Source organism: Colletotrichum abscissum (genome assembly GCF_030869225.1).
Source record: "Colletotrichum abscissum strain IMI 504890 chromosome Unknown Scaffold_15.1, whole genome shotgun sequence".
NCBI classification, from domain to species: domain Eukaryota; kingdom Fungi; phylum Ascomycota; class Sordariomycetes; order Glomerellales; family Glomerellaceae; genus Colletotrichum; species Colletotrichum abscissum.
Window position 1 is genome coordinate 376,462 of NW_026850043.1, and position 23,553 is coordinate 400,014.

General features: G+C 52.5%; 8 protein-coding genes across 8 annotated transcripts; 4 read left to right on the top strand and 4 right to left on the bottom strand.

The window, feature by feature from the left end:
- Positions 1 to 446: 446 nt before the first annotated feature.
- CABS01_07081 (peroxidase) lies at positions 447 to 2,286 on the top strand (the record flags this gene model as incomplete). Its single annotated transcript, XM_060540445.1, has 4 exons — positions 447 to 533; positions 672 to 685; positions 862 to 1,584; positions 1,641 to 2,286. The coding sequence occupies 4 exons, from the start codon at positions 447 to 449 to the stop codon at positions 2,284 to 2,286; spliced, it is 1,470 nt and encodes a 489-aa protein (XP_060403330.1).
- A 3,628-nt stretch (positions 2,287 to 5,914) lies between these two features.
- On the top strand, positions 5,915 to 6,799 carry CABS01_07082 (uncharacterized protein; the record flags this gene model as incomplete). The annotated part of the gene is made up of 4 exons (XM_060540446.1): positions 5,915 to 5,980; positions 6,036 to 6,152; positions 6,212 to 6,355; positions 6,425 to 6,799. The coding sequence occupies 4 exons, from the start codon at positions 5,915 to 5,917 to the stop codon at positions 6,797 to 6,799; spliced, it is 702 nt and encodes a 233-aa protein (XP_060403331.1).
- Positions 6,800 to 8,220: 1,421 nt separating this feature from the next.
- Positions 8,221 to 9,947, bottom strand: CABS01_07083 (uncharacterized protein; the record flags this gene model as incomplete). The annotated part of the gene is made up of 7 exons (XM_060540447.1): positions 8,221 to 8,379; positions 8,437 to 8,547; positions 8,594 to 8,920; positions 9,000 to 9,299; positions 9,365 to 9,568; positions 9,626 to 9,654; positions 9,710 to 9,947. 7 exons carry the CDS (start codon positions 9,945 to 9,947, stop codon positions 8,221 to 8,223), a joined length of 1,368 nt encoding a protein of 455 aa, XP_060403332.1.
- A 586-nt stretch (positions 9,948 to 10,533) lies between these two features.
- Positions 10,534 to 12,031, top strand: CABS01_07084 (uncharacterized protein; the record flags this gene model as incomplete). Its single annotated transcript, XM_060540448.1, has 5 exons — positions 10,534 to 10,570; positions 10,630 to 11,121; positions 11,176 to 11,204; positions 11,268 to 11,518; positions 11,608 to 12,031. 5 exons carry the CDS (start codon positions 10,534 to 10,536, stop codon positions 12,029 to 12,031), a joined length of 1,233 nt encoding a protein of 410 aa, XP_060403333.1.
- A 335-nt stretch (positions 12,032 to 12,366) lies between these two features.
- CABS01_07085 (uncharacterized protein) lies at positions 12,367 to 14,068 on the top strand (the record flags this gene model as incomplete). The annotated part of the gene is made up of 4 exons (XM_060540449.1): positions 12,367 to 12,583; positions 12,639 to 12,730; positions 12,788 to 13,825; positions 13,883 to 14,068. The coding sequence occupies 4 exons, from the start codon at positions 12,367 to 12,369 to the stop codon at positions 14,066 to 14,068; spliced, it is 1,533 nt and encodes a 510-aa protein (XP_060403334.1).
- A 60-nt stretch (positions 14,069 to 14,128) lies between these two features.
- On the bottom strand, positions 14,129 to 16,200 carry CABS01_07086 (xylan 1,4-beta-xylosidase; the record flags this gene model as incomplete). The annotated part of the gene is made up of 6 exons (XM_060540450.1): positions 14,129 to 14,437; positions 14,532 to 15,007; positions 15,074 to 15,300; positions 15,489 to 15,777; positions 15,862 to 15,948; positions 16,017 to 16,200. 6 exons carry the CDS (start codon positions 16,198 to 16,200, stop codon positions 14,129 to 14,131), a joined length of 1,572 nt encoding a protein of 523 aa, XP_060403335.1.
- Positions 16,201 to 17,051: 851 nt separating this feature from the next.
- On the bottom strand, positions 17,052 to 20,843 carry CABS01_07087 (uncharacterized protein; the record flags this gene model as incomplete). Its single annotated transcript, XM_060540451.1, has 1 exon — positions 17,052 to 20,843. One exon carries the CDS (start codon positions 20,841 to 20,843, stop codon positions 17,052 to 17,054), a length of 3,792 nt encoding a protein of 1,263 aa, XP_060403336.1.
- A 1,423-nt stretch (positions 20,844 to 22,266) lies between these two features.
- CABS01_07088 (uncharacterized protein) lies at positions 22,267 to 22,812 on the bottom strand (the record flags this gene model as incomplete). Its single annotated transcript, XM_060540452.1, has 1 exon — positions 22,267 to 22,812. The coding sequence occupies one exon, from the start codon at positions 22,810 to 22,812 to the stop codon at positions 22,267 to 22,269; it is 546 nt and encodes a 181-aa protein (XP_060403337.1).
- Between the last annotated feature and the right edge of the window lie 741 nt (positions 22,813 to 23,553).

Consider the following 23,553-nt stretch of genomic DNA (forward strand, 5'->3'; position numbering starts at 1 on the left):
ACAGTGGTCTCGCCCGTAGATCGGATCTGGAATAGCACAGATACCAAGATGGGAGCTAAGTAATGTTGTGCGTCTGAACTTACATCCTGGTTCTGGCACACATGCATCTTTCAGGGTCGGATGATGGGTGCATCGATACGAGGCACGACGAGACTGACATTCACAGACGTGGTGTCAGTGAGGAGTTGATGTCAGTAAGTACGCAACCAAGTTGAACAGCACTTATCGACTGAACGTTTACGATGCCTGCAGTAAACCTCGTCAGTATTGCTCATGCCCCCCGAGTGTAGAGCAGGGGACACAGTATCTAATGTGCCTTACTCAGTGGTATCTCGACGTGGTATTAATCGGCACACAGACCTCTTTGTTTCCTCCTGGTCAACGCCTCGCTCACCGCTGTAGCAACCACCGTCTTCCCCCGGTCTGGTTGTCCAATAACAGACGACATGATTCCTCGTTCGACTCTTCAAGGCTTCGTGGAGGCGGAGCAAAAGTACACATGGTGGCGCTCGGACTGGATCAACTCCCCTTCGGTTGACTCGGCCCAATACGAGACTATGCGCGACTGACAGCAGATGAGAAGGAGGAAAAGCAAGCCTTTGCTACAACGTCGACGGCGTCGAGACGCCCTAGAACTAGTCAACACGGTTGGAGACTACTCATCTCCACAGTCAGCATTCAAGCTGTACGATGGCTTCCTTTGCCAAGAATAGATTCGCTGAAGTGCGAGCACGGCCTCCCGGGCTTAGGAGCTATCGATGAGGATATAATGAACCCATGATGCCCAGTCTCTAGCACTTGGCTCATCAGGATACGCCTCATCATCTCCTTCGTCTCTAACATATCTTCTTGATTCGGTAGAATCATCCTTTCGTTCTGCGACTTGAGCATACATACAATCTATACCACTCTCTATCAGCTTCTATTCTTCTTCCAGGTACACAACTATTTCAAGCTCACCATGCGTGTGTCAACTTTCCTTACTACCGCCCTCGCGGCTACTCCCATCATCGCCTACCCCGGCATGAAGAACACATTCGCCGAGATCCGCTCTCGCGCCGATAAAGACGGTAACGGCGCTGACGACGGAGACTCTAACGAGCTCATTGGCGATCTCATCACCCTCGACGACTCCAAGCTCACCGCCGTCGGAAGCAGCGTCAAGAAGCTCCTTACCGGTTTCGATAACCCCGAGAGTGACGACGCGTACCCAACTGTTGGAAGATCAGGCACTCTCGCACCAAAGGGTTCAGCGGCTTGCGCTGCCGACACCTGCTGCATCTGGAAGTACATTGCCAACGATCTTCAGGGTACCTTCAGAGGCAGATCTGGCCGTTGCACCGACTTCGCCCGCGCTGCCGTCCGTCTTGGCTTCCACGATGCCGGCGGTTGGTCAAAGGGAACCGGCAACCTCGGCGGAGCTGACGGCTCTATCATCCTCGCTTCAGAGGAAATAGCACGCGGGGAGAATCGTGGTCTCGAGGAGATTGTTGCCCAGACCCAGGTCTGGTTCGACCGCTATAAGCAGTTTGGAATCGGAATGGCCGATCTCATTCAGTTCTCCGCAACTGTAGCCACTGTTGTGTAAGTCATCCGGACCTTTGGTCATACAGTCTGAGCGTGAACTGATTTCGTGACAGCTGCCCCTTGGGTCCCCGCATTCGTACATACGTCGGCCGCAAGGACTCCTCCGTCCCTGCTCCCCTCAACCTTCTGCCTCCCGTCACCGGCTCTGCCGACTTCTTAATCGAGCTCTTTGAGAACAAGACTATCAAGCCCCACGGTCTCACCGCGCTCATCGGCGCTCACACGACCAGCCAGCAGCGCTTCGTGGACCCCAGCCGCGCCGGCGACCCGCAGGACAGCACCCCCGGTGTCTGGGACGTCAAGTTCTACAAGGAGACTCTCGGCTCCGCTCCCGCTCGTGTCTTCAAGTTTGCCAGCGACGTCGTTCTCGCCAAGGACTCCCGCATCAGCTCCGAGTTCCAGGCTTTCGCTGGCCAGGGCGGACAGTCCCACTGGAACCAGGACTACGCTCGCGAGTACATCCGTCTCTCTCTTCTTGGTGTCTTCAACATCAACGACTTGACTGAGTGCACCAAGGCCCTGCCTCCTCGTACCGGAAGCACCTTCACCGCTCCCGACCAGGCCGTTTTGGACAAGTGGCTCGCTACCAAGGACCGCCTTAACAACATCGCAGATCAACTCAGGAACGGTGGTGACATCAATGGCATGATTGCCTCGGTCATGAGCTGGTTGAAGGGAGTCTTCCACTTTAGGTGGTAAACCCCTTTTGGCTTCCGTCCTAATCTTCGAGTTATAGAGGCGTTCGGCTCTGTGTTTTGGTATATAAAAACCGCCGTATCCGGCAAGAGTAGATACAAACCATATAATGTCTATACCTAATTTCAACAACACTTGGTTCACTTGGCTGTGACAGTGCCAATGTGTGTCTTGATGCTCCTCATCATTTGATGCTCTGACTATAACTAAGCCAGTCGGAAAAAGAAAGAGGGACATCGGACACTTAAACCAATGGTCACATCCTTATCTATGACCAACAGAAGAGTGGGTTTCCAGCACCGTTCAACCTGAAGCGCGCTTTCGCCAAGCTAGCATTACAACCACGCATTACCCGTGTGTTGTGACTACTCTCAACGTGAGTGCCCTCATCACGGCCCGCCCTGACTCCACAACCGCACAACTCGTCTCCCACCACCCTTCTTGACTAAACCTACGGTACAAACCCAGCATCCAGAACATCGTACGATGCTTCAGGATCACTAGCCCTGGTGGTCTAGCGGTATGATTCTTCCTTAGGGCTTTAACAAGACTTCCGAGTCTTCTCAGCCGGATTGGAAGAGGTCCCAGGTTCGAATCCTGGCCAGGGCCTGATATTTTGCTCCTACAAGCTTCTTACATGTGCAAACGAGCTTTTTGGCTCTGAGTGATGTGTCACTGGAGGTGTCAAGTCCCCAAGGGCGTTTTGAAGCTGTATCTTGCAGAATCGCATCCATTTCGTCTCAGTAACTACTACTCGTGCCTCTAAAATGCTTCATAGTCTTGGCAATATGCTGACAAAAGTAAATCGCAAAACTCCGGGCTCCATATTCTCGTAAAAAGCAGAACTCATGTCTTTGGTGATGTCGCAATCACTTGGGTACGCAAACGCAATTAGCCGAATTGTTTCCAGTGCATGATGATCCGCCGCGTTTCTGTAGGACTTGTGATCAGACCAGAGACTTACTCACGACTCACTGAAAGTTGAGACGCCAATAATGCTTGGTGGTTGTTACTCACCATTCCTTGCTTGCCACACACGTCATTACAAATCGCAACAGAGTCGCAACCTTCTCCAGGCGTCTGAGGCAACGCATTTGCGAAGTAGGCCAAAGCCATCAATAGGGTAGCATACGGAATCGTCTTCATGTTGGTTGCAGAAGTCTTGTACGGAATTACAATGATGACTGCTATGTGAACGACGAGTTTGAGAGTCTCTTTTGAAGTAGAAAGTCTGATTGATGATTCTGAAGTTGCGTAATGCTGAACATTGTTTGCGTTGAGGGCAGCTATGTAATTAGGTATTTATTCAAGTGCCAGACTCGTGTACATGCAGACAAGTCGAAAGCGAATCCGGTACTCAGCTCAGTCAGGCTGACCATGTCATGTCTCGAAGGCGGTCGACTCATGTTATGCTGACGACAGGCCATCGATCGATTCGTGCCCCGGACTTTCTTGTGTCGTCTCAAAAAGTGAAACATGCTCGAAGTTCAACTCGTGTTGTAGAAAGCTTAAGATGCTCGGTGATCCGAACTGTCGGAAATTTACCAACCCAGGAACCAGAAACCTGGTCTTTCAATCTTCGCCCTAGGCTACCTAGATATACTGGGTTCGAGAATTACTTGATCACCGAGGCTCTTTATAGGGCTGTCTTTGTTTGAAAATGTCGCCGGTCACCCGCATTAGTTGGATTTCCGTGGATTGAGACTTTACCGCGTTCGCATCCAGGAAATGCCGATGGTGCACTTCTTGAATCGTGCATAGCATTGATTACGACTTGAATGTTGCGGATGAATTGATGAGTCTGCGAGCATCCGTGGGATTGGATGTCAACAAGCCCGAGCCTACAGGGACATCTTGCCCTCTTGAGACTTCCAAGTTCAGGTTCGAGGTTCCGATCGTTACCATAGCTAGGTATCATATGTGAACAACTTGAAGAGTTGGGAAAAGGGATGTTCGATGGATGGCATGCAAATTAAGGTGACAGCTTGTGTAGCAACAGGGAGTCGATGACACTGGCCCATTCATTGGAAGAGGCAATGTTTGAAGCCGTTAGCTACTCTAACAGGATTCACTTGTATGGAGCTTCAATTAATAAGATTTTCCGAAGCCTCAAGACTCTGACATTGCTGTGGACACCGGCCATATTCTGAGCTCAGTGAAATAGTCTCAAATGGAACAGAAGGCGCTTAGTGCTCATAGAAGAGTGAGCTTATGAGGATTTGGACAACTCCCGGCTGCCTGCATGTTTGGGATCCCGGTCACGATATAAGCTGCATTTGTTTCCTTTACCTAAGTGAGATGCTGTGCTACGGAAGTCCCATCTTAAACGCTCTGAAGACCGGCCACCAGGCTGACTTGAGCGGTTTCATTTAGGCATCGTCGCCTCACTTACACATGGGCCTGAGATCAAATTTCTCTTAGCCGTCTGCGGCATTGAGGTTTCGATTCAAATTCATCGTTGGAAGAACTTTGGTGTTTGCGGGTGATCTGAAAGTCTTGGCACCTTCTCCATTTGTAATCGCCCTCAACAACTAGAAGCGGCGTGGTCATGCCTAGACCCGAAGAAAAATCTCTCAACCCGCGGCCGCCTCGGAACGAACCTAGATGCAGCCTTGCAACGTCCCTGGCTCCGGCGAACCGAATAAGCGGCTCAGCAGCGAACCCCGGATTGTAGCCAGGGGTCACGACGAAAGTCCCAATATCTTCCGTTGGCAGCGTGACCACGTCTCATGTTGCAGAAATTTTAAAAGGTCTTCAATGCTGTCAAAAATCTTTGCTATGAGCTGAACAAAACGGAACTTGAGATGACGATACAGCGGTCGAGAAACCGAGACAATTTGCTTGGTGCCCAGCTTTGTCTCATTGAATCACTCGCAGAGCATCTTGTCGCTCGAAAACAAGCTCATATGCTTAAAAGGATTTAAGTTCTTTCGGATGGTTTTGGGAGGGTCGCCAGTTGCCACAAAGTGACAACCGAAGTCCGATAGTTTCAGGGGTAGTTAACTTTCCACCACTTACAAACGTTCAATCCCACAACCAAAAGAGAAGTCCGAGGAACTGGTTGCTTTGCTGAAGGGGGTAAAAGTTGACTGTTCGAACGATCAAAGCTGAACATCAAGAGCGTAGTCACCCGTGTGGACCCTCTCGATGTTGACTTGATCCGGTCGACAGAAGTTCCGGGTCCTGGATTGGTCCTCGTCGAAGGGCGTGGCATTTCCTATACTTCCAAGCGTAAGGATGGGAACAGAATAAGCCTCACTCTTTGATGCCATTACTAGTAGCCAAACCCAAGTTCCCACACACGATAAGTGGGGTGTATTGAGACGAACACGACTCCCCCAGCCGTCAGCTTTGCATACATACTCTCAATCAAGTGGGCCGTGAGGCAGGAAAGCTCCCGTTCAACACCAAAGTTCCATTCTTCGACGACTAATTATCGATTTCTCTGAGCTTCCACGTTGCAGATATCTATCACAGGGCCGATAACTGCGGGCTTTGTTCATAACCAGAGCGATATAAATAGTCGAGGCCATCTCGATCAAAGTAAGATCAATTCTCGAATCATCAAGCCTACCACAGCTCTCTTCCCCAATCCAGCTTCACTTACCGTTATTCGCTCTCAAAATTCATTATGAAGACCTCCGCTGTCATTCTTGCCCTCGTCGCAACGGCGACCTCTTCAGCCATCCCTAGCGAGGTGAGTGCCAGCAAGAAGCCGAATGTTTGAGGGATAATTGACATGACGTGTCTAGCCTCGCGATGTTGAAGTCAAATACGCACCTCTACCTTTCCCCATTGGCGAGGCCGGATGGGTTGGAGTCTTGGAAGAGGGCGGCCCTGTGGTTGAGGTCTGGGGATCCGACCTACTCGTAAGATGATTTCTTTTTCTTCGTGGTGCCGAACTTCCTCTTACTTACAACATCCTTAGGATATCGAAGCAAAGGTCCAGGAGCAGCATGGAACGTCCATCTTCAACGGTACCGTCGATGTGGATGGCACTCCCGCCACCCCTGAGGTTGCCGCGGCCTTCTACAACGAAGCCCAGAACGCCAAGCGATCCCTCGAGAAGAGGGTATGTATCACGTTCTACGTCATAAATCTTCACTTTCACTAGCAAGTACCTGACGAGATGATGCTCTAGGCCCCCAATTGTTTCGAGAAGTGGGGCAAGGTAGATGGCTTTCAGGTCAACACTGGCGTGAACAATCTTCGCGCCGTCAACGGAGGTTGCAAGGTCAGAGCCCGCCAGTGCATTCGTACTCAGTGCGTCGGTGAAGCGGCCATCGCTCTTTGTAATGACAACTACTACGACCTCGAGGTCTCATGCGGTCACGTCGCCGACCTTGCGCAGGCTATCGCTCACGACTGCATCTGGGTGGACATCTGCAGCGACCCGAAGCAGCCAGCCCATATCTGCAAGACTTGGTCTGCTGGCCAAAACTTTGACGGCAGCCACAATGTCATTGTCGGCAACTGTGGTGCTGTCAGCTCTAGCGGTCAGCCTGTGAAGGCTTAGAGTCCTGTGAGGGCCATGATGGATTAATCCATGGGCACACTGGCAAGCTTCTTACGCCTGCAGACAGCTTCTCCAGCTGCTTTATATCAATACTTGAGAAAAGTAGATCACTGCGGGGGTTTTGATATGAGAAATCGAGCCGAGATTATGAGTCTCTATTTGCCTCAGCATACCTACACGTTGCCTTGAAACATAACAATGAGTCAATTAAATTTCAACATGTTTAGGCGTCTTTGGCATCTTCGGTCAACGAAAGCCCGATGTACAATTCCAAGTTAAATGCCGAGACTCTTATCTGCTCGCAAGGATTCTGATAGACAATCGGATCAGCTTGGGGACGTCCAAATGTTGGCGGTGACAGACTGATTTCTTACGGTCGGCAGACAAGAGTATCATCCTGATTCGCGACCCTGGTGCCAGAAGTTCCCTTCACCCCAGATGTTGTGATAGTCTTCGGCCAACTTCGGCTGTTGTTGAAACGCTACATGAGATTTACATGTCGTACGGATAACATGTAATCGCATCGCGTCTGACCTTGCATCTGACTTGGCTGCCAGGATCTTCCTTCCGGAAATGCTGAACGCTCCCCGGGGGCTACGGGCTCCACGGGATGCCGGATTTCCGGTAGGAGAACGTGGGTCAAATGCGAATGCGAAGTTGAGCAATTAAAGAGCATGTAGAGTACATCACAGGGCTCACTTCTGCAGGAACTTTTGTCAAGTCATGGCATCGGCAACGAGGCAGTGTAATGTTGACTCCTACTTATTGACGAGAGCCTCGGTTTTCAAACGGAGTTGGTACGGGACCCCCCGACATGACCCAAGGATCATCAATCCTGGAAATGCATGTGTGGTTTCAATTAAGAATACAACCGTAAACCGGGTGTGACAATGGAATCGCGAACTGCAGACTATTCCATCAACTGCAGAATGGTGTCAGCACATAGATACGTATTCTGTATGAGGGGTAGTAACGTATCACGTATTCTTCCTCATCATTTTCTAGTATTACCGTCTTAATTACCTCTAACGCACCCGATAAAAAAGTTCACAAAGGGATCAGCGTTGGATAAAACCGGAGATCTATGTACTGACGCCATTCCGCAGTTGATGGGATATATGTCGAGCGATGGTGAGGTTATCTTGAGAGCACAGATCCAGGTGCCGTAGATAGCTCGTCTTCACTTGGTGAATAGCTTACCCAAGTTTATACTAATGACTTACACGAGAACACGCAATGTTTATTCTAATCTACTCTGTGACTGGAGTTACATAGCATCTCAAGTGACCCTTAAACAATGCAAGACCAACATCAATCCAATCGAAATCATCGTCCTTGGTCCCGTCTAGGCTCAGCTCGAAACGACGGAAAAGGTTTGCATAAGCTAGGTACAATTCGCACCACGCCAAGTTGATACCAAGTCAACTGCGTGGTCCCTTGGAGAACGGAACAAAATAGCGGTCCAGCCTCTGTTTAGCAGCCTCGTCTGCTACAAGCCATCGCTCAGGGATGTACTGATCGGGGGTCTCGAATGCCCACGGATGTTGCATGGGGAACAAGACTCCCATGCTAACAATCGTCTAGAATTCGTGTCAATTTTCAGTTAATCACTTCCTCTGTATCAGGTCAAGACTCACATTTCCGGGGACTTCTGCTCCGCCAATCCTTGCTCCGTGAGGAGGCACGAGCCTAGAGTTTTCAGAGGTAGTTGTCGGCGCCATCCGCAGTGCTTCCTTGATGACCGATGTCTGTTTTCGTGTTAGGCTTATTCAGGAATGACGGTATAACACTTACCAAGTAGGGTAATTTCTCCAGCTGCTGCGCCGTTGGGGTAGGGCCTTTTAGATCAGGCCATACTTCCTTCAGCTCTGCCTTCAATCTCGCATACTTCTCCGGGTGCTTGCACAGATGATACGTGCCAAGCGTCATGGTTGCTCCAGTTGTGTCGGTTCCGGCGATGACAAGTGCAATTGCCTCTTCCATCAATGAGGCACGAGATGGTGGAGGTCTGGTCGGGCTATAGTTTTCTGGATCTGTGAGGGCACCGTAGATAATCGGTTTCTCATCCGGGCTGGGCTTGCCTATATTAGCCCTGATGTTGTCGATTTGTTCTGCAAACATCTAAAACCGAGAGGATTGTTACTCGGAGTCTTCACTGATGGGGGTGCTAGAATCTAAAAGGAACAGACAACACACGTACGTTTTTCATCTGCGCGAATGCCACACCGCTTTTGAAGAAGGTAAGGCCAACCCATTCCGGTACCCACAGGATGAGCTGCCGTACCAGCCAGAAGTGCTTGAACACCATGAACCAGGCGACAATACTTTCCATTGACTCCAGAATGGGGCTATGAAAATCTTCATGCTCGAAGCAAGCTGCCGATTTGCCGAAGCAGATGGACGTGATTGTCTCTAGGCCGATACACCGAAAAGCGAGACTCATGTTGGCAGAGACGCCCTTCTCGTGATGCTTGACCAAGTTTGAGCAGAACTTATCGATCTAAACACCAGTTCGATGAGAGATAGGACGGAGGAGTTTGATTAGGTGCGATAGAAGGCCCTTACATTTTCTTGTATTAGTTGCTCTCGGTTATATACAGAGCTCTTGGCGAAAAATGGATGGAGAATGTCCTTGCGATTTTTGTTGTCTTGATGTTTGACAAAAGTGACAGTGGCGCCGTCGCCACCTAGAAGAGCGTACATGAACGGATCTTTGTCAAACTTGGTGCGGTAGATCCCAGAGTATGCGTCAGGATGATTGAAGTGAAGCTATATCGTTATTAGCAACCATGCGCTCAAGGGCTCGTCAAGCTTCAAGCTTCTTACTCGGTTGGGTCCAATTCTGACGATATCTCCTGCACTCAGAGGTCAGAATGATCAATAAACGTGAAGTCAGAGACAGCTCAGTACCATATTTAGCGTGGAGATCTATGCAAATATGATGCATCGATCTATTGACAATAGTCTGCTGATATGTCGACCACCAGCTGGTGGCCGCGGCTAATCTTGGTCCTGGAAACTTGGAGAGTGGGTGAGAATAGATGTTTCTAATGCATTGTGCAAGCCAAAATAAGACCCACAGGCTGGTAGCAAAGATGACGCCAGACTTCAGGGCGTCAAGAGCGAGATTGGTATGGTTCCAAGCCATTGTGAGATGGTGTAAGATGGGGTTTGAACAGACGATTCTAACAACAAGCTCAAGAATCAAGATATGGCACTGCGGTAGCGATTAGGCGGACCAAAATCTAAGAATCCGATTATATATGAAAACCCTCTAGCGTTAGGAAGACAAGCAGGGTCCGAACTGCTTCCTATCAAGGATGTTTCGTTGTAAATGGGCTGCGGGTCCCTCTATGATACTAAGGTACTTTGGAAGCCATGTAAACAAAAGTACCTGGCAGCAGTAACCCAAGCCTTCTTATCAGCCACCCCTACGTTTCGGGTCACGTCCAAGAAACTCAAATATTGCTATTCTGCAAGATCCATTCCATTTTAATATGGCCGCTGCATGGATCTTCGGCCCCTGCAAAACTCCCCGGGACGCTCTTCCGTGGTTTAGCCATGCCTTTGACAACCTCACTTCTAAGTCATAGCCCGGTTTCTCATGATTATGGGCGGTCTGGTAGCTCATGAGCTTCAGAGTATAAGAGGGTCCAAACTCAACGACTGACGGGGAAGGTTTCTCATGTAACACTACACACCAGGTCAAGAAAACGAAATAACCAAGTCCCCAAATGCCTTCATCAAAGTTGAGCGTGTCCTCCGTCAACGGTAAGCTCGCCTCTTAGTGCCGTATTATCCCATATCATCCCATTCTAATGCTTTCACAGGGAACATTTGCGCCCTGGAGAATCTGCAAGATGTCTCGCAAATTGCGTACGCCTACAACTGGCTCCACGATGCTCCTTATTTGGATCTGAAGACCTCTCTACTCCCGTTGGCTGGATACGAGCGGCTCCAGCAGTGCCGTACCCCTTCGACTGACGGAGAAGACGAGCCTACTGATATTAATGGATTTGACATCTTCCCCGTTCGAGCTGGTCTGCCTTGGCCGACGGGATTCCCCAAGGCACGTCAAAGCCGCCACTGGGAGGCCGGCCTGAGAATCTCTTCAGAGCTGCTGGAGTTGTTCAGCACTGACTCCAGCATGTTCACTGCTGTCAAGCTTAACGGCAGATCCCTTGCCAAGATTGCTTCTCACGAACTTTTGCTACCGGAAGAGGACCGTTTTACCAAGTTTGCCACGTACCTGTTTCCTGAAGCAGACAAGGAGAGAACCCGCCTTCTCGCAGCCACCATTGTATTCATTGTCATCTTTGACGGTAAGTAAGAATGCACACCTGTTTGCCTTCCGAGGTTACTGAAATCTTCCGCAGACTCATGGGAGATGCATAGCGAGGATAAGGTACGATGTCCATCCCTGCAAGCTGATCCCTACCACCGAGTTATCACTAATCCAGGATTCTAGCTCGGCGTTGTTCGTGACGACTTTCTCCGTCGCCTTGAATCCAACGGAGAGAAAGAATGGTCCAAGTCCGAGCTGCAGTCGCTCATCGGTTACGTTGTAGATGGACTCAAGAGTCACGACAAGATCGTCGGCAACGGAGGTCAGGAGGTGATTGACCGACTGGCGGACTTTTGTCGACACGTCCCGCCCCAGTCGAACTTCGCCAGCCTAGCAGACTACTTGTCCTACCGCAACATTGATGCGGGTGTCCCGTAAGTTCGACCTTCATCAAACTCCCACACGCGCGCTTCTCCCCGTTACAAAAGGCCCGACCCGCATCTAATAATCGAATGTTTGCAAGGTATATCTTGGCATGTGTGAAGTTCTCGCTAGAGTCCGACGTTGTGATTGAGGATCCCAAAATGACCAGGATCCTACGTCTGGTTAGCGACCACGTGTCGCTGGTCAATGACCTGGCCTCTTTCGACAAGGAGCTCAAGGCCCTTGAAGATGGCAAGGTCTGCTACATGATCAACGCGGTCGACGTCGTGCGTCGTCTTCTGGGATTGGATTCCTATTCTGCCGCCAAGGCCGTTACTTACAGCGTCCAGCTGGAAGTGGAGGCTCAGATGGAGGAGGAGCTGGAGAGGCTTGCCAAAGAAAGAATCTTGTCCCCCAAGGAGGAACAGTTCGTTTCCGCCGCCCTGACCATGACGGCGGGGAACCTGTTTTACTCGGTTGTGACTTCTAGATATGGTGGAGAGGCTGCCAAGATCGATGTTTAACGATTGACATGCTCCCTAAGGCGCTTGTGGAGCGCGTCCGAGTCGGGGAGTTAAATCGGTCCAAATATAGGCTTTTGAGATATATATACAATGCAACAGCTCTACGTGGGATATGCAGGGTCATCAGTACTACAGCATCAAAAGTGCCTTCCCATGGATCTATCCTATCTCCCCCTAGCACGCGTGACTGTGAAACTACACAGCTCTAAAGGACTTCTACCGAAACTCTGAGTACCGAGCGAATCATGGAGTCTCTATATCATGATGTCTCAATTCATCCATAGTCGACAACCAACAACAATTTGGCAGCGCTTCACGAATACGAAAACAGCGTAATGTCATTTCCGAGCCTGCTCCAGGTGCTTTCGAGCCACTGGTTCGCAGCCTGCCTGGCCATCTTTGTCCTTCGCGCTCTCTATCGCCGTTATGTTCCTAGCCTCAGAGATATCCCTGCAGTCAACTTCTTAGCAACGGTGAGCCGCTGGAACAAGGTTCTCCAAGTGCTGTCAACTCGTGCTGAGAGGAACTTGCTAGAAGCGCATAGGAAGCTCGGTCAGTCTATAGATCAACTTGAAAGTGCCATCATCGTTGAAGCTGAAAGATCTAGGCCCCATCGTCCGCATCGCCTATAACGAAGTCTCCATCGCAGACCCGGAAGCTATCCCCATCATCTTTGATAATGAACAAAGATTCGTCAAGGTGAGCCCGCATCCTTCAAAGACATTGTGTAGTTGAAATACCACTGACACGAAAAAGACAGACTGGTACTACATGTTTGGTTTCCCAACACCAGATGATGCCAACCTCTTCTCCGTCATCGATCCAGTCGAACACAAGCGCATGAAGCGCAATGTCGCACCCGCATTTTCAATGTCTGCCCTCATGGCCTTGGAAGAGTTTGTTGACTCAACCGTGACGCTCTTCATCCAGTGCATGGATGAGCTTGCCATAGCCCCTTCAGTTCCGCCGTCGCAGCGCAAGGACCCGATCAACATGGTGGAGTGGTTCCAGTGGTACGCCTTTGACGTGGTGGGGGAGCTGAGCTTCTCGCGACGCCTCGGGTTTCTCGACACCAAGTCTGACGTGGGTAACATGACGAAGGTGCTTGATAGCTTCATCCAGTACGCATCCACGGTAGCCATGATGCCAGAGCTGCACAAGTTTCTCTTCGGAAACCCGCTGGTAGCCGCCTTCCTTAGTCCTCCGGCGCTGGTCATCTCGGATGTCACCAAGCAGGAGATGGACAGGCGTGAAGCGGACCCGGATGCAGTGCACTCCGACATCATGGACAAGATCATCCAGTCTCAGAAGAAGATCGGGCCTCATGAATTCCCGCATAGCGAAATCTTCCAGCATGCCGTGGTCAACTTGTCCGGGGGCTCAGACACCACCGGAATTGCCATGGACTCCTTCATCTACCACCTCCTCAAGAACCCGAAGGCCTACAAGAAGCTACAGGCCGAAATCGACCAGGCTGCGTTGAAAGGGAAACTTTCGGACCCGCCGAGGTACAGCGAGACAAACCACCAGGCCATGCCGTACCTCGCGGCCTGCATCAAAGAGGCCCTTCGCATTCACCCGCCCGTCACCACCACCCTCCCTCGCCATGTACCGCGAGGCGGAGCTTACATCTGCGGCCGCTTCTTCCCGGGCGGTACCAGAGTGAGCGTCTCGCCTTTCGTCGTTGCAAGAGATAAGAAGCTCTTTGGGGAAGACTCGGATGCGTTTCGGCCGGAGCGTTGGCTCGAGTGTTCGCCCGAAAAAGCCTTTGACATGGAGAATGGCTGTTTGCATGTAAGTCGCCCCGCGCCAAGTCATTGCTTCTTGAGATCGATGCTGACTACGACGAAGTTCTCTCATGGCGCGCGCATATGTCTAGGACGCCATATCGCCGTCATGGAAATTTGCAAAGTCATGGCTGCGCTGCTAAGACGGTTCCGCCTGGAGCTCGCTGCCCCGGACGAGGAATGGGATGTGCGCACTTACAATTTGCCAAAGCCAAAGTCACTCAATGTGTATATAATTCGTAGAGAGTGACTGCAAATTGAACATGAATTGAATCCGAAGATCATATCACTTTGAAACTGCCTAGAAATCTCACCAACGGTCATAGTCTCCAATGTCTTCCTCGTGATACCTCTCCTCGACTCGCGTGAACCCAACTTTCGGCCCGTCAAAAGGCCACGGCTCACCTTCACCAGTCGCAAACAACGCAAAAGATGCTCCAGTGAACACGAAAAATCCCGTTGGCGCGAAAGCCTGCCACCTCGAATCAATCTCTGCGACGTACGTCGGCTCGCCATCGCCGATGCTATAGCCCAGGTGGTATGTCAATGGTTCAGCCCGGATGTCAAGTCTCAGCCCGCTCTTGAGCAGAGACGATGAGTTGAGGGGTCGTTGCCAGTACTATCATTCACGTCCAGTCAGCAAACCGTCGTCGATGAACTTCGCAGAGTTGAGAGCCAGAAAGGGGAAGCCCAAGGGGTTGGAAAGAACTCACATCCACAGTGCCATTCCTCCTAACCTCGGTATACAAACATATACCCCCAATCCCACCATCGCACCCCTTGACACCGATATCCTGGTGCTGGAACTCACTCAAGTAACTCGACACCCCAACTCTCATCCTCTGCCCCAACACGCCCTCAAACCCAAGCAGCTCCGCAGAAAACGTCATGTTCAACGACGTCTGTTTCCGCAGCACCGCCGCGGGATGATCCCGATCACTCAAGCCAAAGACGTTAGGCTTGAAGACTAAATGCCCGTTATCAACATCATACGACTTGACGTACGGCGTTCGGAGCTGGTACCACGAGGGATCAAGCTCCCTTCCGGAGAAGTCGTCTACCCAGGGGGCTGGCGTCTTTTTGATTCCTGTCTTGGGCCCGATCTCTTCGCTGAGAATAATGGGCTTCCCGTTGTTGATGCTGGGCCAGTCGTTTTCCCATGTCACTTGCGCCAGAAAGGTCTCACGGCCTATACCCCTCAAGTTAACACTCCCGTCTGCTGGTCCATCAGAAGACAATTGTCAATAACACATACCGAGTGGCGAGCTGCCATTCACATTCCGCCTCGCAATGAAGGAAGCATACCACTCCCCATCAGCAGTCTCTACAAACGTTGCATGCCCCGTCGACTGCACGGTCAAGTTCTTGGCCCCCCATTGTCCGTTATACATGAGGGGATTATGCGGACAAGCCTCAAACGGTCCAGAGGGCGACTTACTCCGAGCAATCGAGGTACGATGTAACTCATCAGTGCCGCCTACCCTTTACGTCAGTTCCACTCTCACACACAATCACACGCAAAGCAGCATCACAAAACCATCACAGACTCACCCTCAGCAATGACCAAATAATACCACCCACCCCTTGAAAACATCTTTGGCCCCTCAGGCCTGGCCGTCGCATTCCTCTCCAACGTCCCATTCCAAAGACTCTTCTACTCTCCAACGCACGCTCCGCTCGAAAGCTCGACCTCGCACTGCGCAATCCCCCAAAGCCTCTCTTGATTATTATTCGGCGCCATCAGGTTCAAATACGTCCTCCCCGTCGACGAATCATGGAAGAGCTCTGGGTCGATGCCCCACGGCTCCGCCCAGACGGGGTCAGACCAGGTTACGAGGTCCGGGGAGGAGATGAACCACACCCGCGGCCAGACGCGGGCCGCGGGGTCGTAGGTCCAGCGCGTCATGCCCGAGAGCCAGAATTTGTTGTGGAAGTGGGCTAGGCTTGGTGCCCAGGCGCCTGCGATGGGATGTTAGTGAGATGATTCCAGATGGCGATTCACCTACTACGCGGGCTCGCGGGGAGGATTTGAGGGCATGGTACCAGCTCCGGTTGGGACGCCGTAGAGTTGCAGCTGCTCCGGCCTCGTCAAGGCGTGCGAAAAAAGCGTCCAATTCGACAGATCCTTGCCTATTCATACCGTTGTTAACATGGCACACATAGCACTCTACAGGCACGATGGGTATCGTTGATCTTACTGTGATATATCGGCATCCCAGGCCAGTACTCGAACGACGACGTGGCAATATAATAATCATCCCTTACCCGAAGAATTGCAGGATCAGGGTTAAAGCCCGAGATGATGGGGTTCCAAATCGCCCATGCTGGTGTGAGCAAGAGGCACAGCGCGAATAGCACACGCATAGCAACGAGCATCTTCATGGTCTGCTTTCTACCCCTAGTCGAGATTCTGATCAAACTTTGAGCCGTTCATGTGCCGCTCGATTGTATTCATTGCAGTGCAGATGAGGCTATATCAAGGCGTTCATCTGAAGTTGATCGGCATGTGTTGGCGGAGCCGGCGTATTGCCCGGAGCAAGCCCCCGAACACCGGCCACCTGGCGGAGGATGAACCCGGCATTTCCGCCGAACATCACGCTGTACTTCTCGCAGAAGAATCAATAATCGCGAGTCCGAATTGCACTTGGCTTTAAGGCTCAGCCAATTCTCACGTTGCGTATCACTTGGACTTCTTGTCAGATGTTGATGTTGATGAATTTGATTGCTCCCAATTCTCTTACTATGGTATATCAGACTCCGACCTTTGCACTACCACCCAACCCACCCTAGCCACAGCCTTGAAACGTTCCGGTATTCTTCAGACTCGAAATGACTGTGAACTAGCCCTTCCACCTGATCTTGCAGTCCTCCAGATGGTAGACGCCAGGCCCGCCACCAAAACGCAGACAAACTCATCCCAAAAACGAGGACCCCGCCCTATTAATGCTCCCTCCGAGAGCCTAACGTGGAAAAGGCTGAGCACCTGAGTGCCTCCGCCAGAGAGGAAAGAATGAAGAGAAATAAGAAATATACAATAGGAACCCAGTAGTCGTAGAGTTCGACATTTGGGGGTAATTGAAATAAAGCGAAATCAATGGCAAGAATACAAAAACGTTCTCATAGATTCGTGACGTCCATTTTCTCTCTTTTTTTAAACCCCGCCATCCATTTTAATGATACTGAGAGATGATTAGAGATGATGAAGAGATTCGTGGCGATTGTGTTGCGAGTGTTTAAATCATGCCGCCGGGCATGTTTCCGTTGTTCAAGCCCCCTGTCATAGCCATAGGCGCAGGCATATTGGGAGGGCTGTTGCCCCGGGTCAGTCGGGCACGCATGTTCATGCCATTGGCTTCGCTGATGGTCTTTCGGAGGCGGCGCCGCTGGGAACCAGGGCCGTCCTCTTCGTCGCTCACAGAGAACGCGCTGTGGCTGTCGCCACCGTGCTCACTGGGAATCGGTGGAGGAGAAAAGGGCAGGTGAGGGGAACTTGCGCCCATGTCTTCATCTCCTCGGCGGCCCATCATCGAACCGATCATGTTGCGACGCTTCGGGTTGATCGGAGGCAGAGGCGGAGCGTTGATATTAGCGTGCACGCTGCCGTGAAGATTTGGCGTCGAGGCGGCAGCACCGAGGATGCTGCCAGATCGCGAACGAGAACCGCTTCTGGACCGGGACTCTGAGGTCTCAGGAAGAGCCACAGTTGGGACGCGAGAGGTTGAAGAGACAAAGGTTGGCTCAGAAATATCCTTCTTCCTGACCACTCTCTTCATCGACTCGTCGAGGCGGTTGGCAGGTGCAGCCTCCATGTTGGGCGACGGCACAGGAGGTGCGGAAGGTCGGCGGGAGGGGACAAAAGCCGGTGAAGACTGGCTGACGGGAATGGACGGCGACGGGATGGGAGCCATTGGGGAAATGGGCGAAGGCTGGCCGGATTCAGGCCCCCGTCGGCGGTACTGAACTGCCAGGTTGCCCTGGGATGCAGACCGATCGAGAGACTTTCCTTGACCCGCTCCGGCTGGGTATGGCTGAGGAGGCATAATCGGAGACCGACGAATGTTGGTGCCCGGGAGGCCTGGCGAGTTCAGCATTTGAGGTCTAACCGGAGGAGGCACCATGCCGCGCTGCTCTTCGTGGGGCGATGAGATGGTGCCGGTACGCAAGCGTGCTGGGCGATGAGGCCGGTCTCCGCTGCTAGCTTCAGAGCCGCTGCGGTCACGCTCAGTCCGTTCAGTCCGAGAAGGAGGGCGGGAGGGCGCGCGGCCAGAGCCGTTGTTAGGTTGCGGCTCCTCACTGGGTGCCCGCTGCTGATAGGTGACAGGAGGCGGCCGGCGCTCGCGAGATGGCGATCGCGGACCGGGGGTGCGCTCGCGACTAGGTGCGGTCCTAGACGCAGGTGGGCCAACTATCGGAACCGATGCGGAGCCAGGCATTTGACCAGGATTGATAGGGACACTTGACGGGCTCTTCTGAGCCTCCATCAGCCGTCGCCTAGCTTGTCTGAATGCCTGGAGTCCAGCGTGCATGGAGTCGTCCTCCTTGTCCTTCTCCGGCTCGTGCGTGGGAAGGACTGGCGCTGTCTCAGCTCTGGGGAACGCTGGCTTCTCGCGCTCTTCCTGGACAGGCGACTGGGGTTCCTTCTCCTCGAAGCTTGACTTGTTTGGGCTAGGAGCACTGCTGATGGTTGACGTCGCAAGGCCAAGCATCTTGATGGCCTTTGAGTGCTGGCTATCGACGCGGTTCTCGCGGTTGCGATCAATCAAGGAACCACGGCTCGTCTTTTGTCTCAAGATGCCCAATGGGTTCGGACGGGGCAACGATGGCTCTCTTGTACGATCGACGGGGTGAGGTGAGAGGGACCTGCTGTCACGATCTGACTCCACGTAGGAAGTCAGTCTCTCACGAACTCGGCGCGCGCGGTCAGCGAGTTGGTTGGCAAACTCGTCGTGTTCCTTCTCCATCTCGGTGCTTGACCCTGTGTTGCGCTCTGAGGTTGGCTGGTTCTCTGATGGGAGCGTTTGATGAGGCTGCGAGGTGGGCTCAGGAACTGCCGGTTCCTTCTGATCGTTGAACGTCGGGTTTGCCCAGTCTGGCGACTGCACTTCCCAGGGGTTGGCCATCACTCCCATATCCGCCATAGACTTGGGATCATATGGATCAAGAGGAAACCTAGAAGCAAAGTTGGACGTCTGCGGCGCTGAGCCATAGATGGATGAAGTAGCGCTGTCGGTTCGCAGGTGCTGGCGGACCATTCCGCTGAGGCCGGCGGACGAGGGGAGCGTCGGAGAGTCTTGAGGCGAGCTGGTCGTCTCGGCGGATACGGCAGTGAAAGGTTGATCGGACACGGGCGACGGCTCAATCGACGCGCCGGTGCTCAATGAGAGCGGTGTTGGCACGGCAAAGTCCCTGAGTGCGGGATGGTCGCGATCAGCAGGGCGTCTTGTGGCGCCGTGGAACGCAGCGGCTGGGTTTGTGGCGTCATCTTGGGGAGAAAGTGAATCGTCGTAAAAGCTCAGCCCAGCTTCCTCTTCCTTTACTGTCGGCTCTGTACGAATTATCTGTTCGGGTTTCTCAACCGGCAGCCTCTGAGCCGACGAGGATGAACGGGATCGGCCGGTAGTTTGTGATGCGTTAGACTCTGTGCGGAACCTGTTGGTCGGCGTCTCTCGGCCTTGTTGGAGTTGGAGCTGCCGTTGAGCATATCTAGACTCGTCGTAGGAGTGAAGAGGCTTTTGGAACAGCCCCATAGCAGTGGCCTTGCCCCGGTCACTGGGGAGAACAGAACTCTCCTCTCCTTCGCTGATGGGCGGGCTCAAAGGAGGTGCACCTCCAAAGGAAGACTTGGGTTCGGAGTTTGTGGGCACGTTGATGCCCAAATCCATGGGGACAATTGGCGATCCCATGGTCGGGGGACTGGCGGATCGCAGGTTCGGAGCGCTTCCCTTGGCCAAGATCCTCCTCTCATTGCCAAAACGATCGCTGAAGAGGCTGCTTGTGGGTGAAGGTCCGTTTTGGAGGTCGGGGGTCCTGCTGCCTAGAGTTCGCTGCCGAGAAAGGGTGTCCATTCGCGATAGAGCCGAAGATTGTTGCTCCTGGAGATCATGGTTGAGTCCTGTCTCGTAAAGACGTCGTGCTCGGGTAACGCTCCGGTCAAGGTTGGGCGTGCCTGATGCCGAACTTGGTGCCGTCGGGTTCGACTGCCAATCCTTTGCTGCTGACGTTGGTTGGGACATGACAGAGGTGGCGGCCGTGGAATTGCGGCCTAGTGACGGTGTTGATGATGTGGTTGAGTTGGTTTCTCTCTTGCGGTCGTAGCCCAGCGGTGGAGGTGATTCCGCGCGAGGGAGATCGATACTCGAGGGCTTCTGGTCCTGTTCGTCGTCAAATGGTTGCTTAGACTTCTCCGTCTGCCTCCATTTCTGGAAGGCTGACTTTGCAACATCGTCATCATAGAGAACGCGTCCACTCATGCCACCGCCGTCGAGGTTCTTGGTGGAAACAGCACCAGAACCAAGCTTGTACACTTTTTGGCGTCCACCAAATAGGTTGTTGCCTTCTCCCGGCTTGGCTCGGTCCATGACACTTCCCGAGATGGAGTTGCCATCAGCAGAGTGGTAAGAATCCATCCGGTTAAATGGCACCTCTTTTCTGATTGACTCGACCTCGGCGATGTCCGACAGTCCGTTGGGACCAGGCCCAAAGCCAAAGTCTAACATCCTCGACTGGCGCTTCGGAAACAGAACGCTGTCGTCGCTGGCCTTGCCGATTTTCGTGTTCGGGTCGTCTTGTTCTCTCAGCATAGAGAACCGTGCAGAAAGCCCAGTCATGAGAAGACTCGTGCGGAAGTCATCGCTGTGGGGCAAGGCATTCTCGAGATCCAGTTCCTTCTTGGGCTCTTCTTCTTGTGATTTCTTTCCCTTGCCAAATAAACGGAATGGTGCGGGAGACTCTGATTCGTGGGAGGCCCGAGGCGTAGAAGAGGCGGCATCATCCTTCGCCCTCTTCTTGGTGCGAAATCTGTTCATTGTGTATTATCGTGTTCTGCCTCGTCGGCAGAGGAGCTGTGTGCGTAGGGTCGACAAGCAGTTCCTTTTTTTTTCCTTCTCAAAGCGATTTTATCAAGCTTAAGCGTCGGTGCTCTTCATTAAGCGGCGTCCATTAATGGTGGTTGGGATGGTAGATCGAGAAGTTGGGACGAAGAGCGAAAGTTTGTTTGAAACGGGCAATGTTCGCTCGGGACGATTGGCCAAGAGTGCGTCTGAAGTCGAGATGCGGGATGGCTAGACACAAATAGCAGAATCGTCAGCATAGATTTGACAGGAACCCTTGGACACACGACCACGTTCCGGTCTCAGCTCTAGACGGCTTCTTCAGCCTTTGGGGGCGGCCAAGCAGCAATTGAGTTCAGTAAGGCGTCGGAGACGCTTAAAGCTGTGCTTGAGCCTCGTCGCAGCTGGGACCTTGGGATGAAAGCGTCTGCTGGGGTTTCTGGGAGAAAACGCAACAAATATCAAAGACGGGGCGGGTACGTGGGCGGCGGGCCTTGGGAAAGATGGAGAGAGCAGATATGTCGAGCAAGAAACGTACCTGGATCAGAGATGTCGCTGTGTCGGGAGTGTTTCAGCAAGATGGAGTTTGTGTCCAGGCTGTCAACGTCGCATGTAGACCTTTTTTTTGCTCCTGGAGACCCAAAGCAGCGTCGATCCTCCTTCCTTCAAGCGTCTCAGCGAGAAAGAAAGTTGCTGGCGAAGATGAGATGTGCTTGGACGACAAAATCCAAAGCGTCAAGTCGAGAAGGAGGAATGGTGTGTTGTGTACACCAGATCAGACTCCTCTGTTTCCTCCAAGTCCAGGGTCGTACACAGATTCCAATGGTGTCCTGCGCAATAGGCTGGCGGCAGCGAGAGATGCGTCGAAATTAGTCTGGTGACTGTACGAGGTGTAGGAACCAGGCCTAACGTGTTGGCAGTAGCGAGCGAGGTGGATAAATTCCGTGGAGAGACGAGGTGGAATATGGCTGAATCGCGGTTTGCTGATAAGAAAGGGAGAAATCCCGTCGGGGATAATTCGACAATCCCGGTCGAGTGATCTTGTTCGGGTGGTCCAAAGGTTGCAGAGATACTGGATCTCGCAATGCCGTTCGAATTTGGTTTTTTAGGCGAGGTCAACCAGACAGGGCGGCGAGCAGCGTCGATATTGTCGTGTTGGAAGACTCGAAATCGAGAAGACGGCGGAAAGGAAGAGGCGCACGAGAGAGAGAGCGAGTGTGTGTGAGAGAGAGTAAGGTATGTTGTGTGTGTCGAGAAAAGAAGGACTCGGGTGGGAACGTGGGAACCTCTCTTGGGAACCCTTTTTTTTTTCCTTCCGTCACCTGGGTTTTCTTCCTGGCAGGCAAACAAAAGGGAAACCAGAAGAAGAAGAGAAAGAAAAGCAACGAGTGACTTGGGTTCAGTTTAGTGTACTAGTAGAGACGCTGATCGGATTCAGAGCTAGGCTCGTGGCTTGGTGGAGAGGGAAAAGTAGAGGGCAGCAAGAGAAGGGGGGGGAGAATGAAGGTAGGCGAGGAGCAAGGAAGGCCGATGGAAGCCAAAGTAAACGACTGGAGACGATTTGTCTTGGGGTGAGGACGAGGATTGGATTGGATTGCGAGTGACGGGAGAGAAAGGAGTGACCCAGGAGCCCAAAGGAGGGAAAAGAAGAATTGCGGACGCAGTGCAGGGACAGGGTGACAGGCACAAGAAATTGGAGAATCCGAGCCACGAACGGGGGGTGGTTTGTGGGTGTCACGGTGTGAGGGCGACAGGGGAGAGGAGGAGGAGATTCGTCGATGTGAGCATACGCAGTACTGTGTGAAGGAAGAGAGGTGTGAGGGTTGTGAACAGGACGAAGGTGTGCGAGGTTAGGGAGAACGGCGTGGACGGGGAGAGGCGGACTGGGATTGTGGCTGCACGGCGGGACGGATGGTGATGGTCGAGGCAGGGGGTGGGGGAGCATGGGGGGTGAGAGAGGGGCGTGGGATGAATCATGAGATTGGGTTTATGAGTGTGGACTGTGAGTGTGGGAACCTGGGAATGGGAATGAGTGAGTGTGAGTGGTCACTCACTGATGAGAGTGAATCGACAGTGTGAGTATTACCTACACTAGGTGCCTTACTGAATGTGAGTGTGTGTGAGCATTACACTACCTACCTCACTACATAGTGGATGTAAGTACGGATAAGTGTGAGTATTGGAGTGAGGTGAGGCTAACATTAGGGCTCAAAATATCCTCACTCCAGGTCGGTCCACCGACAACCTCAGGTAGGATGAAAAGAGAATAAATTCCCAGTGCCCCCGCTCACTACTCTCATGGCCGTCCTAACAGGTAATGCGCTGGAACAGTCGTCATCTCATCGGCTCACCAGACAGGAGAGTCGACTAGGGACGGGGCTACGGGATGAGAGGGATGAGACTCATTCGAGAGGCACGATGGCGGCACTAAGAGAAAAGAGGAAGAGGAGGAGCGGGATTGGCCCCGGCTGGACACTCAAAAGAGGCCCCCTGAGGATGTCAGTGGACCGACCTGGAGTGAGTGCCCCGGCACGACCTGGCTCAGTACCTCACCTACTTGTACGGAGTACGTACTTGGTAGTACAGTACCTTAGTATAGGTGGTGAACGTGTTCCTGGCAGCCAGCTGCAAAATGCACGCCCGACTCCCCGTGCCCCTGGCATTTTGTTCCTGGCACTTGTCTGGC